The sequence below is a fragment of the Patiria miniata genome, unplaced genomic scaffold (genome assembly GCF_015706575.1).
Source record: "Patiria miniata isolate m_02_andy unplaced genomic scaffold, ASM1570657v1 HiC_scaffold_3, whole genome shotgun sequence".
NCBI lineage: Eukaryota > Metazoa > Echinodermata > Asteroidea > Valvatida > Asterinidae > Patiria > Patiria miniata.
The window spans coordinates 43,893,204-43,907,110 of NW_024037069.1; the positions used below are offsets into that span (position 1 = coordinate 43,893,204).

The 13,907-nt window shown below is 40.1% G+C and overlaps 1 protein-coding gene across 4 annotated transcripts; it reads left to right on the plus strand.

Annotated features, from left to right (window-relative positions):
• The first annotated feature begins 1,052 nt into the window (after nucleotides 1-1,052).
• Nucleotides 1,053-13,907, plus strand: LOC119738100 (extensin-like). 4 transcript variants are annotated; one of them, XM_038212834.1, is made up of 6 exons: nucleotides 1,054-1,224; nucleotides 2,734-2,829; nucleotides 3,701-3,865; nucleotides 4,451-4,532; nucleotides 4,757-4,805; nucleotides 13,769-13,907. In XM_038212834.1, exons 1-6 carry the CDS (start codon nucleotides 1,180-1,182, stop codon nucleotides 13,890-13,892), a joined length of 561 nt encoding a protein of 186 aa, XP_038068762.1. In that variant the 5' UTR covers nucleotides 1,054-1,179; the 3' UTR covers nucleotides 13,893-13,907. The 4 variants fall into 4 exon arrangements, with proteins under 4 accessions (XP_038068761.1, XP_038068764.1, XP_038068762.1 ...); XM_038212833.1 differs by lacking the exon at nucleotides 4,757-4,805 and having other exon boundaries at nucleotides 1,053-1,224; nucleotides 13,699-13,907; XM_038212832.1 differs by lacking the exon at nucleotides 13,769-13,907 and having other exon boundaries at nucleotides 1,055-1,224; nucleotides 4,757-6,424.

Below are 13,907 nucleotides of genomic sequence, written 5' to 3' on the forward strand. Positions count from 1 at the left end.
AAGATTTCCAGTCACAATATAAGCTCTGATTTAAGACATATGAATGAAAACAAATATTTGTTAATTTTTTTCCCGTTTCAATTAGTTGAATTTTCGTTTTCTTTTTCAATTAGTTGAATTTAGAAGACAGGAGTGCATTCTTCCTACTTTGGCTTTTTCTTGTGTTTTGCTTAGATGCAAGGGTTGAATCCAAATAGTTTTGTTTCTCTTTATGTTAAATTATATCTCAATTCTTGATATGTTTTCATGTAAAATAATACTGATTTTTTTTTAAACGAACACTAACAAGAGTGTGTGCATCAAATTAATGTTCACCTGAGAATTAGCTGAAGTAATGATGGCATTACTGAAATGAACATTAATTGTTAGTCATTTGGATGTTGTAATGTTCAGCACACATTGCTGGCCAAGTTAAAGTTAATTTGCCAAAAATGCTTTGCAGATATTGTACTTTATTAATTGATTCGGTCGTTTTACTACCAATTTTTTTGTGTGAATATTTTAATGGAATTTAAAATTGACAATCTGTATTGACGCTATTGAATGAAAATAAACCATTATATATCCGATGTATTAGTTATGTTTTTTGAGTTGAGCGTTCCACTGAAAACTTGAAAGTAAGCCTAGGCTGGGCTACAGTGCGTCTAAATTTCAATTTGTAAATAGGTATAGTTTGTAAAGTTTGTTTCAAAAAATATTGACATAAACCAAAATCACATGGCAGGCATTGCCGATCTAGTCTGAAGAAAGTGACTCAATCATTTTTGGGTAGAAGTGAGTAAGGGTAGGCCTCGGTATACGTGCAGTTTTCAAAAACGATATGGAAGGATTGGCGCGGCCGCGCGGGTGTGTGGACCACATAGAGCTAAAGTGGCGCGGGTATTCTGTAAATTTTAATGTATCGATGCACAAGTGTTTGAAAACTATTTTTTTTTCAAAATACAAGTCTTCCAGCACGGTACGTATACGATCGAGTCAAGATTCGTACAGTACAGTACATACAGCAGCAATGTGATGAACCAACCCGGCCAGTCAATGAAAGAAAACGCGCCCTCTATTGTGTTTTGGCTTTTATGTGTATCAGTATCAGTGACGTCTAGTCTGCAGCAAGACAGTTTCCTCGACGACAGTTTTCTCATATTTTGTGATTTTGATTTTACTGAGTGACAAGAAGTCATCATGTATGGGCATGGATGCGGTGGAGCGGCGCAAAGACATGCTAGGGTAAGGGCTAATCCTGTACCTTGCTCTATGTCTGCACAAACATGGAGGATAAACGGACCAAAATACAATTTGTGGTGTGCCTGCCTATGGCACATAATGCATGCATTGGCATTGCCTTTGGGTATTGCACTCGTACTTGCTCATTGTCAATGGCGTAAATCCGGGGGGGGGGGGGGGGGGGGGGAGGGGGATGGTTGGTCTGGTGAGAATATAGGATAGATTCCCATATCTGGCCATCACTTGTCACCCTGTGCACAAACCCTATGAGACTGGTCTGAAAGTGAAAATGTTTTCTCAGTAATAGCCCCATAATGTGGCCAGTTTACTGGACTGCCTCCGTAAACATAGGCCACACAGCCACCATCTTGGAAACTGACTCGACGAAATTTAAAAAAAAAAATTCGGTGATTTCCACATTGCGACTTCAAACCCAGTTCATTTATGCTTTAAAAATACACTTACCCTCTTAATAACAAAATTAGAACCTGCTGCCAGTGTCAGTTGCCCAGCTGCTGCGTAATTTACGACATTTTCTGGACCATTCTTGGCAACTTGGTCCAACCGTGGAGCTATCTCCATGGTCCAACTGAACAATGCCCTCGCGCAGATCGTTCACCTGTCAATCACGCGTGCAGGACGCACGCCGCAGGCCCAGTGGTAGTCCGGTTCCAAGACCAAAAGATTCTGACTATTCCTAGGATGGAATAGTCAGAATCTTTTGGTCTGGGAACCGGACTACCACTGGGCCTGCGGCGTGCGTCCTGCACGCGTGATTGACAGGTGAACGATCTGCGCGAGGGCATTGTTCAGTTGGACCATGGAGATAGCTCCACGGTTGGACCAAGTTGCCAAGAATGGTCCAGAAAATGTCGTAAATTACGCAGCAGCTGGGCAACTGACACTGGCAGCAGGTTCTAATTTTGTTATTAAGAGGGTAAGTGTATTTTTAAAGCATAAATGAACTGGGTTTGAAGTCGCAATGTGGAAATCACCGAATTTTTTTTTTTAAATTTCGTCGAGTCAGTTTCCAAGATGGTGGCTGTGTGGCCTATGTTTACGGAGGCAGTCCAGTAAACTGGCCACATTATGGGGCTATCTCAGTAAATACTTCAATATTTTAGTAAAATATTGAAGTATTTACTGAATACTGAGAAAACATTTTCACTTTCAGACCAGTCTCATAGGGTTTGTGCACAGGGTGACAAGTGATGGCCAGATATTAAAATTAAAATTTGTGGTGGTAGGCCTATAGATTACACGAAAGGATGACCTTGGAGGAAGGAATGGGATGACCCACCATTGGATTAATGACACACCATTCCCGAGGGTCATCATACAATAGGCCCATAACACCCCTGAATGTCAAGTTAATTAATTCCCAAATGAATTACTTTTTTTCTGTAGTTCAGAATCAAAGCTGTCTCTTAATAAGGACTTATTTACTAACTTTGAAAAAGTGAAAATTTATTTGAATTTTATTTCTGCTTTTTATATGTTTTGTTATTCTAGCGCGAAGCCCATGCTGAAATGCGTGAAGCCCACCTACAGACTAAAGCTGTACATGCTGCCATGCACGGAAACGTCGCCCGTGCCAGTGTGCTCCAGGTAAACAAAAAACAAAATGTCAAAGTTTTTGAGGTGATTGTGCAATTATATCCCCGATCCTAGAAAAGAACAAAACTCCACTTTCAGGGTAGTGGACTCACCCAACTAGTAATGGGCCTATCAAATGTCCCACCACCCGCGTTTTTTTTATTACATCATATGATTCTCAAATTGTAACTTTGAAGTTTGAGCAACAGACATATAAACATAGAATCCTTAGCATATACCCTGTACAGGAACCCAGTATCTAAACTGTCAAGGTAGTCTAAAGCCCAGAGTGACTCGGCTGTACCAACTTCATTCATGTTATTTACTGAAAACTCTCTAAAAATGATTGAGGGTGAAGTGTCTGCCCATGTATCTGGGTCAGTGACGAGACTGCATCTCTGTTCATTTTTGCTTTTCCGCTTGAAAGCGGAAAAGCATTGCTTTTGTTCCGATTTTTTTTTTCTCTCAAAAATACACAAAGTACATTTTAAAAGTTTTACGTACGTACATGTACATGTGCATCTTTGTAATAGCCCGACAATTACAAAATTAGCAGTTGTAGAAAATAAATCAAAACATCTACTTTTGACCAAAATATTGGGTTGATTTCATCCATTTTTGTTATGATTGTTTTCTTTCTGTTTGATTTCTTCCATTGAATGAGAAGGTCTATTTTATAGTTTTTATAACTGACCTCTAATCATTTCAAACTGGTTATGTATAGTGCCAATTTTTTTTATCACTGACTTATAATCACTTCAAACTGGTAGGGATATTGCCAATTTGGACCAGTTTGTAAAAATGTTCTTCAGCCACGAACAGAATCATCGCTTTTGTTTAATAATTACAAGAGTTTTGTTTTATTTCGTTGTCATCCACTTAGATGAAAGCTAACATGGCCCATCAAACTGCCGAGCGTGAACACCATATGGCCAACACCTTCGGTCATCATCATCATCATCATCATCGTCACAGCCCTGTTCCTTCCTGTAGCCCTTGCGTTCCCTCACCTTTCTTGCCAGGCCTAGGTTCTACAGTGGTGGTCCATGTAAGTCACTAACCCACTGGTCCCCACCAAACAAAGAGGTCGGTGACAGCCTAACGCTTTCTGTTGTTCACTGATGAAAAATACAAAAAGTCGAATTGTCGAACTTTACAACAGCAAGTGCTGTCGTAGACGGGCTTCACCCTAGACAAGTTCTGTCTAGTGTTTTTCAACTGAGTCAACCATGTGTCTAGACACTCAAAATTTAGAAGTTGAAGAACTCAATCAGTACACCAATAATGCTTGGATGGTATTTTTCTGTTGTGAAACCATTCATGTACAACTGTATTTATCACAAATTTTTTGATATTCAGAAATGGACTGAACTGCTACGCCAGTTTTTCATTGTCTACATTTTAATTATTAAATGGCATGGAGTTTCTGTTTTTGACAGGTTTTGTCAAATGAGGGAAGGGGGGGGGGGGTTAGGAGGGGGTGGGGAGCTTTGCTGTTCACAGATGCCCAAAGCTCTAGCATGTTGTTCAAAAGGCGTTCTTCTATTCAGGGTATTCAATGTATGAAGTGTGCACTCGAAAAAATTTGTCACCTACTCTTGTCTGTTTTATGTATTTTTTTCGACTTGAACAGCACGTGAATCCCACTCCTCCTGTGAACTACCCGCTTGGCACTGTTGCCCCACCGCCAGCTCAGCCACCACCAGCTTATCAACGTGAGTACCTCTATTCACTCAGCTCTATCCACTTTTTGCCAGGAGTGAATTTGGAGTCAAGTCCATGTTCTCGGAATCAATTCTGAAGATTAAAGGTTAAGATTAAAGGGTTAATTAACATGTACCTTGCTAAATATTCACAACAGGGATATAAGTAAAAAGCCATCATTGATTATTTAGCCTGCAGGTTCAGTTTATTTTATTTGTTGTTGTTTTTTTTCCAGCTGCTGGCAACCCATACACAGCTGCTCCTACCTACCCAGCTGCTCCTGCATACCCAGCTACTCCTGCATACCCAGCAGCACCCAGTTACCCAGCAGCACCCAGTTACCCAGCAGCACCCACCGGGTACGCAGCTCCACCCAGTTACCCAGCACAGCCAGCATACCCAGCTCAGCCAGCATACCCAGCTCAGCCAGCTTACCCAGCTACGCCGGCTGCCCCTGCTTACCCAGGACCCGCTGCATACCCAAACCCCTACCAGTAAAGTTAGTAGCCCAGTACCAGTGAGTAGATTACACAGGGTATCCAGCTCCACCCAGTAACACAACTCGGCCTGTATACCCTGCTGTGCCGGCTGCCTGCATACCCAGGACCCACTGTGTACCCAAACCCCTACATAGTAGCCCAGTGCCAGCGATGAAATGTCATTTACCCACTCATGCAGTGGCACCCACTTGGTACCCAGATTCACCCAGTAACACAGCTCAGCCCTTGTTACCTTGCTGTGCCGGCTGCCTGTATACCCAAGCCTGTTCATGAAGTAGCCCAATGCATTCAGTTACATTCACCCACTTTATACCCAGTGGCACCCATCAGGTACCTAGTAATCCAGTAACCCAGCACAGCCACCATACTCGGCTGTGTTGGGTTACCCAGCAGCACCCACTACATACCTAAACTTGTACATGTAAGCACCAACAAGATCCTATACCACCTTTAAAGACTGGCATTCCAGAGTCACTTGGAAAGAAACTGTTCTGAAGAATTGGATTAAGTACTTGAATAATTTGACTTGGAAAAAGTTCGCAGAGACCAGGTTGAAAGATCAATTGTTGCAGTCAATTTTGGATGACCATTTTGGTCACTAACTGAGAATGATCCCAATTCTGCTCCCATTTTGATTTTCTTTCCGTTAAGAAAAAAAATGCTGAAATACTTGTTCCAATCCCCACCCCACCCCTTGCATTTCAAGGAAATGGATTATATGTGTAGCTTGGTACATTTTGCATGGTTTTTGTAAATGTGGTTTTATTTCGTTATTATTCTACTTATTCACTTATATTATTCACTTATATGTGAATCTTTTGTAGGTAAAAAATTCAATTCTTCTTTTCTTGTAATAAACTGTCGTGAAAAACCGAAATGTATTTAATTGAAGCTTTTTTCCTTTTTTTGAAAGTTCAAGTGACTTGCGAAGTCGTGTACTTAACAATTATACAGAAGCCATAGAAAGTGCATTGCAACAATCTGCCTCAATGTTTGGACACAAAAGATACAAGCATTGAAGCATGCACCATCTTGTCCTGTGTTGCATTGAAAGATCAGACACCATCTTGTGTGCATACCCCCCCCCCCCCCCCCTTCGCTTGTCACAACTTTACAAGAGTGACTTGGGTGCAGGAATATTTTGAGATAGTTTCAAGGAAATGTTTCATATGGGTAGCTCGGTAAATTTTTGTGAAAAAAAAAAATCAGTGAATCAATCCCTAATGACTTTATGTCCTAAAATTAAATAATTAAAAGCAAATAAAATAATTAGTAGAGTACATCATGTTATCAGTATTTTGCTTATATGTTTAAATAACCACTAGTACAAGTATTCTTTATTTTATGTTATATTGGCAAAGTGAAAAATTAACTGAAATAAAGATCCAATATTACTTCAAACAGTTTCGTGAGAGAAATTTCATGATAGAAATTTAATCTATATTAGTTGTCGGAAATCTCTGTTATTGTAAAATATATTTGCTATTTTTGTAAATGAAATGATTGTACTATACACAGATATGAACTAAATTAGCCTTAATACAGATAGTCTTTAACCTTGCGTTTTCAGTACCAAGTTTGTTTTTCATTTTTCTTATAAATATGCACATCTGTTTTCACCAAAAAAAAAACACAAAAAAAAACAAAACAGTTAAATCGGTTTGTTTTTCAAAAAGAGGATGAGGGGCAATTTAGTTATTTTTATTGAAAAATAGGCTTTCCTGACATTTGGGTTTCCTTTTTTTTTTACTCGTCCTGTATGCAAAATTGCCTCGCACTCGCAAGCGATTTTTCCCCGTAAATGGGTGAATCAATTTTCACAAATAATTCACTTGAAAAAAATCTGTCACTACCCACAGAACCATTGGTAACATCACTTGTAACACCTCTAATGTCATATATCTCATTTCTTGCAGGGTCTGTGGAGTGCAGTATGTAGGTGAGACTAAGAATACGCTCAAGAAGCGTTTCTATGCCCACCGGTCAACGGTCAACACCAAGAAACTAGACACCCCTGTTGGTCATCACTTCAACCTGCCTAACCACTCCATTTCTGATATGATTTTGCAGGGCATTGAATCTCTTGGCCATCGCAAGGACTCAGTTCGCCTCAGCAGAGAGAAAGTGTGGATGAATCGTCTTCGAACTATTCAACCACATGGTCTCAACATCCAACTTGGAAATGATTAATCCTTTTCTTCCTCCATTGTCTTCTGTTACAGATAATCCATCTGGTCTTCCTTGTTTGTGTTTACCCATCTTCCCCCATCTTTCATCCCTTTCCACCTCAATACTGTTCCCCCCCCCCCACATCATCCCTTCACTCTCACACTCTTTTGTCCGTTCCCACTCCCTGTGACCTTTGATCCTTCCCCTTTCTGGTCCCTCCCCTTGTGGTTTGCCATCTCCCTTTGTTTCTTTGTTCTCTCATCCACCCTCCCCTGCATCTTTCCACACCTTTCACACCTAATCCTCCTTTTGTGTTTCTTCTTTCAGCCCTGCATGTTTGTGTGCACCCCCATGTTAATGTATGTACCTCTGTCATTTCTGTTTTAGCCTCTGAAGAAGAACTTGCTAAGTTCGCAACGTCAGGCCACATTAATTTTAAGATTTAAATAATTCACTTGTTTAGAATCACGGAAAAACACTCCAGGTTCACGGACTCTCAAATTATCCAAACGAAAAACTTGGAGAAGTAAAAGTGTCCTTGAGTAGGAGAAGGCAAGGCCTGAAAACGCCTCTCGTCGTGTATCGTGCGATTCGAAAGGAGGGGGAGGGACCAGTGTTCCGGACCCCCATTCAAAATATTAATTTCCTTATTCCGAGAGCCAAATTTCCTTGTCCCCCCCCCCTCGATTTCCTATTTTTTTAAACCACCAAAAAAAACCTAATAATTATACATTGTACTACTTATATTAACTTATTGGTAAAACATTTGACCACAGACCAACTTGTGCGCACGCCAATCAAGTTTAATCTACTCGTCTGGTTTCAAGTCATTCTGAAACTGACAGGATATTTAAATTTTTACGAGAATATTGTAGAATTTGCTACTAATTTTATAAAATATTGTATAGAATTTGCTCAAAATGTAATCAGTTCCTTAGACTTTCTTTAAATGTGGGGGATTTCCTCAAAATGTCCATAGTTTTTTACCATTTCCTTAGAAGTTTCAAATCGAATTTCGCGCGGGTTGGGTAGACCACGTGCAGCGATTGGAATATGTGGCGGGTTTGCCTGTGCATGACTGTGCCGATCATGCCAAGCAACTGAAGAAACCCCCTCTAGCTTTTGTTTGGCTCAGTGACATGTTTAATTTACCGATACTCTAATGTTTTAAAGTTTCTTTTTCAAAATCGAGCCAAGCATGACACAGAACCAGTCAATCAAACAAAACGCGCCCTCTATTATTGCGTCTTTGCGTGACAACCGACAGTGTTTTTTTTATCGATCATCAGCGCTCAGAAAGACGGTATAAACCAGGACTGTTTGTTCCTATTTTGAGATTTCACGAAATAAGAAGTCATCATGTTTGGTCATTTTCATGGATGCAGTGAAGTGGCAGACATACACACTGAGGTAAGAGCTTATCCAGTACTGAAGTCAGTACGAACCAACGGAAAGAAAAAGGCCGGTGGCCTAATGCAGAATTGACAACGTTTGTGGTGTGTGCAGAACTCTCACACACTCGCATGATTTAGCAAGGAAACGTACTAAAAGCGTTGTGTTTGCAAGCCACGCCCATATAGGGGGCAATTCCATGGTAACTTTTGTTAGTTTTAGGCACTTTGACACATACAAAAGAGTCTCACAACTTAATGCGTTGTGTTCAACTCTAACTAACAGTAAGACATTTTTATATGAACATATGACAAGTTTATACCTCTGGTTCTTTTCAGAACCATTTTCTTAGTTGAGAAATTATTCGCACATGGTGTTTCCGCAAACCTTTCATTATTTAGTGTCTCCACCATAGCATGCAAAGCCTCATATATTACTTGTTAACTTTCGCTACGTGAAAAGGACATTTTGTGGAGGTCTTGATTCAAAAGTCTCCTCATACTGGACATGCATTGATAAAAGTAATATACCATTTATTTCCTGGTAAACTTAACAAATATTGGTAAAGGGAAATAAAAGAAATCTCATTTCCAATTTTGGCCACGTACCCTAAAATGGTGGTAACTTTTGTTACGGTAACTTACGTTACAGTTTGTCCGCCCAGAATTGGTACAAGTTTTAAACGTTCACTAACTTATAATCAATCAAAAAATCTCTTGGCATGAAATTGGAACCTTTCTCTCTGACTTGCAAAGAAAAACTCATAATGAATGGATTTAAGTTCATTGGTAGAATGCATGTGATCACTTTTTCCATCATACAATGAAACTTCAGAGAAAAATTGAGTGGAGCCATGGAGAAAGATGATGGGATCGGGAACCCCCACCCTCAAACACATTTCGAAAGCTGTAACAACTAGTTTTTAATGAAAGCTCTGGGAAAACCAATATTGAAGCAGTTCTGAACTTAAATGTGTCCTGTACAAAACACAAAATCGAGCTTTTAGTTAACTTCAATGGTGTTTTTGTTGCTCTAGCGTGAAGTCAAAGCTGAAATGCGTGAAGCTCATCTGCAGACTAATGCTATGCATGCTGCCATGCTCGGAAACACCGCCGAGGCCAGGAGGCTCCAGGTAAAAAATAAAATCAAGTTATTTTTATGAAGGCATATAGTTATACGGGCCCCTATTATAAGAGAACACTCCACTTTAAGGGTAGTTGTCTTACCTAACTTATAGGGCCTATACTGTACACAGCGATGTCTAAAACCAAGGAATGCTATGACTGCTAAGGTTTTGCTTTTTGGATGGAAATATTGGGTTAATGATGATGAAGACGACAAGCACATCAAGAAAACTAGAAAGCACTCAGAGAGCGCAAACCTGATCCTCCAAGGCTAAACAATTCGCCACCATACGCCCAAAAGATCCAGACCCACTGAGATCCGGATCACTTCCAAAATCTAATCGATTTGTACCAAGGACCACCCCTAAAAATGTTTTCATGCAAATCCGTCCATATAACTTTTGGAGTTATCTTGTTAACAGACAAACCAACCAACCAACCAACCAACAAACAAACTAACTAACCATCGCCGATGGAAACATATACCTCCTTGGCGGAAGAAATAAAATCATGACGATCACCGCATGCATGATGCACCGTGAAAGTAACCCAGTGATTCTGGTAAAGTTAGCGAGACAAATTGCTCCATGTTTTTATATTGCATGTATCGTTCTCAAGTTTGCAGTATGCTAATTTGGTTTTGTCTACCAAAAGATATTATTGCAAGTTACAGAAAATAGGGTCACTGAATATTTTATTATAGACTCATTTTGAAATGATAAAAACACTCCAGAACCAAAACGAAAGAACCGGGCCTAACAACTACACGCTCAAACTTTTTAACTCACTCAATTAACACCAGTGATTCTGGTAAAGTTAGCGAGACAAAATGTTTTTATATTGCATGTAGGCCTATATCGCTCTCAAGTTTGCAGTACGCCTTTTTTTTCTTGATGATGCATGAACCCTACAGATATCTTTCCTTCCCATTCGTTTGAAGTTTGAGCAGCAGACATAAACATATCCCGAGTACCCTGTTCACACATCCCATTATTACCCATTATCTAAACTGTCAAGGTAATCTGAAACCAAGAGTGAATCGGCTGTGGCAACTTTATTCTGAAAAAAAACCCTCTAAAAATATATGGATTTTGAAGAATCTGCCTATCATCTTCTTCAGTGAAGAAACAAGTTCTGGATAAACTGGATGTCTCTATTCATTAATAAAAATATACATCAAAACTGACATTTCTAGGCTGGGTTGACTGGTGTACATAATAAAGGGCTTTAAAATCAATTCCTGATTTCGACTTTTGAATTACCAAAATTGCCAGTGTACTGCTGACACCGCGTGCAATGAAAGCTTGCAGTGAAAGTGGCATACATGTTGCATCAGTGGTATTTGGCTATCAGCGTTACAGTATGGAGTGACGCAGAAGTAAAACCAGATATACAATATCCGATTTTTTGTTAACAAAAGAATGCACTCCGTGCAGAACCGTTGACCGTACAATGCTTGCTTAAAAATTATGCCAGGGCACAAATTTCCCATCAGCACAATTGAAAAATATCACCTTTGGCGTTTGTTCAGTGAACTGGGTTAGCTTCTGTGAAAAGAGATATTGATCTGCAAGTCACGAGTAAAGGCCAATGGCTGCATTGAAACCCAATTTCTGAAGCCTGTGAAGTACTCAATCTTTCAAAATAATACGTGTATACTGGGAGGTTGGATACCTATGTTCCCCGGTCCCTATATATGTTCCAGTCCATATGTTCCCCAGTCCTTATAGTGTTAGGGTTAGGGCTGGGGACCGGGGAACATATAGGAACTGGGGAACATATACACCCACCCGTCCCTATGTTCCCCATATGTTCCCCAACCCTAACCTATAACCCTATATAAGGACTGAGGAACATAGAGACTGGGGAATATAGGGACTTTACTTTTTCTGGTGTTCAAATCAACATGCGTTTCCTTATTGAATATGGACGTGCGTCTGCATCTTTGCATATATTAAACGAATAGCCTGACAAATATAATTAGCAATTATTGTAGACAAGAAAATCAAAGCATCTTCTTCTGACCAAAGTATATTGGGTTAGATGTATCCTTATTTTTGTTGTTACATTTCTTTTTCTTTTGATATCTTCCATTGTTTCCATTGTAGGCGTATATATATGATTCAAGTTCGAATATAACAGACAATATATTGGAATTTGAATGGTTAGGTGTATTTGATAAGTTATTATTATGTTTTATTACATGACCTCTAATCACATCAAACTTCTATGAATAGTGCCGCCAACTTTGTGTATAAAATGTCTTCAGTCAAAAGCAGAATCATTAATGTTGTTTTAAGTACCAACGTTTCGTTTTCTTTCTTTGTCATCTGATTTACATAGAGGGAAGCTGAATGGGCCCATAAAGACGCTGAATGGGCCCATAGAGACGCCGAATGGGCCCGTAAAGATGCTGCGCATGAACACCGTATGGCCAACACATTCAGTCATGATCATCATCATGCTATACCTTCATGTAGCCCGTGCGCCCCCTCTATCATTGCCTCAACTATGATGGCAGGCATGGCTTCCATGGTGGCCCATGTAAGTCATCTAATCCACTGGTCCCCACCACCCTATTCAAATAAAGAGGCCCGTGCATATCGAGATCTGTTGTACACTGCTGAAAAATACAAAGAGTCTGGTTGTCAAACTTTACAACAGCAAGTATACTGTCGCATGTCAGGCTTTCGACCCTAGACAAGTTCTGCCAAGCGTTTTTCAACTGAGTCAACCCGACAATCAAAATCTTCAGGGTGTTTCTCGAAAAACGCACCAATTGCAAAAAGAAATCCGGGATTGTTGAAAACTGTAATATATCGTCTTCATACAAATTTGGTATTATAAGATAAGCTTCAATAATGATACCAGTTGATGCATCGATCCTTTTCAAGATTCGTTAAGTATTCCGCAATGCCCACCGCCACCGGCTGTGGTTAAAGAACAACATAACAACTGGATTTTACATTAAACGTTGACATAATTACTTAATTACGAAAACAATAATCTTCACGTGGCTTTTGTCTTTTTTTTATGTAAAAACGGAGAAAGTCTCCATGCAGTGTGTCATATATCCACAGTTTGAATTGGCCTGTTCACCGAGATCCCTCCACATGTCCACCGCCTCTCTTGATGCATTTCTTGGTGCCACAGCCAGAAAACATTTTACCCTTCCTCAGTCAATCAATGATTGCTCAGCCAATGACTTTCATTTGGTAGCAAGTTTAGTGCATTTTACACGCTACCATATGTATGGGCCTATAACTGTTGAGTTTTTTCGAGGGACACTCTGCACTAAATTGAAGTACTCGGTCACATTCCTATACGTTGATTATACCTTTTTACTGTCGTGAAACCATATAAGTATATCAGTTTTTATATGCAAAAATAGACGTACATGGAGTTTCCGACACAGGTTTTGTGAAAATGGGGGCCCGATGGATGAGGTTGGGCGCGTTGCTGTTTACAGATACCAAAAGATCTAGCATGTTATTCAGAAAGCATATCTACTCAGCTTAGGGTCTTCAATGCATCGAGGTGTGCCCTGGTAAAATTCAGTCACTTAGTTTTGTCGGTTTTGTTTATTTTTTGCAACTTGAATACAGACCGTGCCTCCAATTACTCCTACTGTGAACTACCAGATTGGCACTGTTGTCCCGCCGCCAATTCAGCCAGCACCAATTTATCAACGTGAGTACCACTCAGCTCAATCCAATGTTTACCAGCAGTGAACTTGGAGTCAAGTCCGTGCTCTGAAGATTAAAGGGTTTATTGACATGTACTTTGCTTATTTTTTTCACACAGAGGTATTGGTAAAAAGCGAATGGTTCTTTTCAGAACCATTCTCTTAGTTGAGAAATTATTCGCACATGGTGTTTCCGCAAACCTTTCATCATTTAGTATCTCCACCATGCAAAGCCTCAAATCTTACCCATCATTGATTGGTTATAGCCAAATGGATCAGTTTTTTTTAATGTTTTTTTTATTTCCAGCTGCTGCCAACCCATACCCAGCTGTTCCCACTGTCTACCCAGCTGCACCTAGCTACCCAGCAGCACCCAGCTACCCAGCTGCACCCAGTTACCCAGCAGCACCCATCGGGTACCCAGCTCAGCCAGCATACCCAGCTGCGCCGGCTGCCCCTGCTTACCCAGGACCTGCTGCATACCCAAACCCCTACCAGTAAGTGCCAGTGAGTATT

Excerpts from the sequence above, each read along its gene's own strand:
- LOC119738100 (XM_038212832.1), top strand. The coding sequence starts at position 1,180 with ATGTATGGGCATGGATGCGGTGGAGCGGCGCAAAGACATGCTAGG. Across the intron at positions 3,866-4,450 it reads GTTCTACAGTGGTGGTCCAT|CACGTGAATCCCACTCCTCC; the intron begins GTAAGTCACTAA and ends CGACTTGAACAG. Across the intron at positions 4,533-4,756 it reads GCCACCACCAGCTTATCAAC|CTGCTGGCAACCCATACACA; the intron begins GTGAGTACCTCT and ends TTTTTTTTCCAG.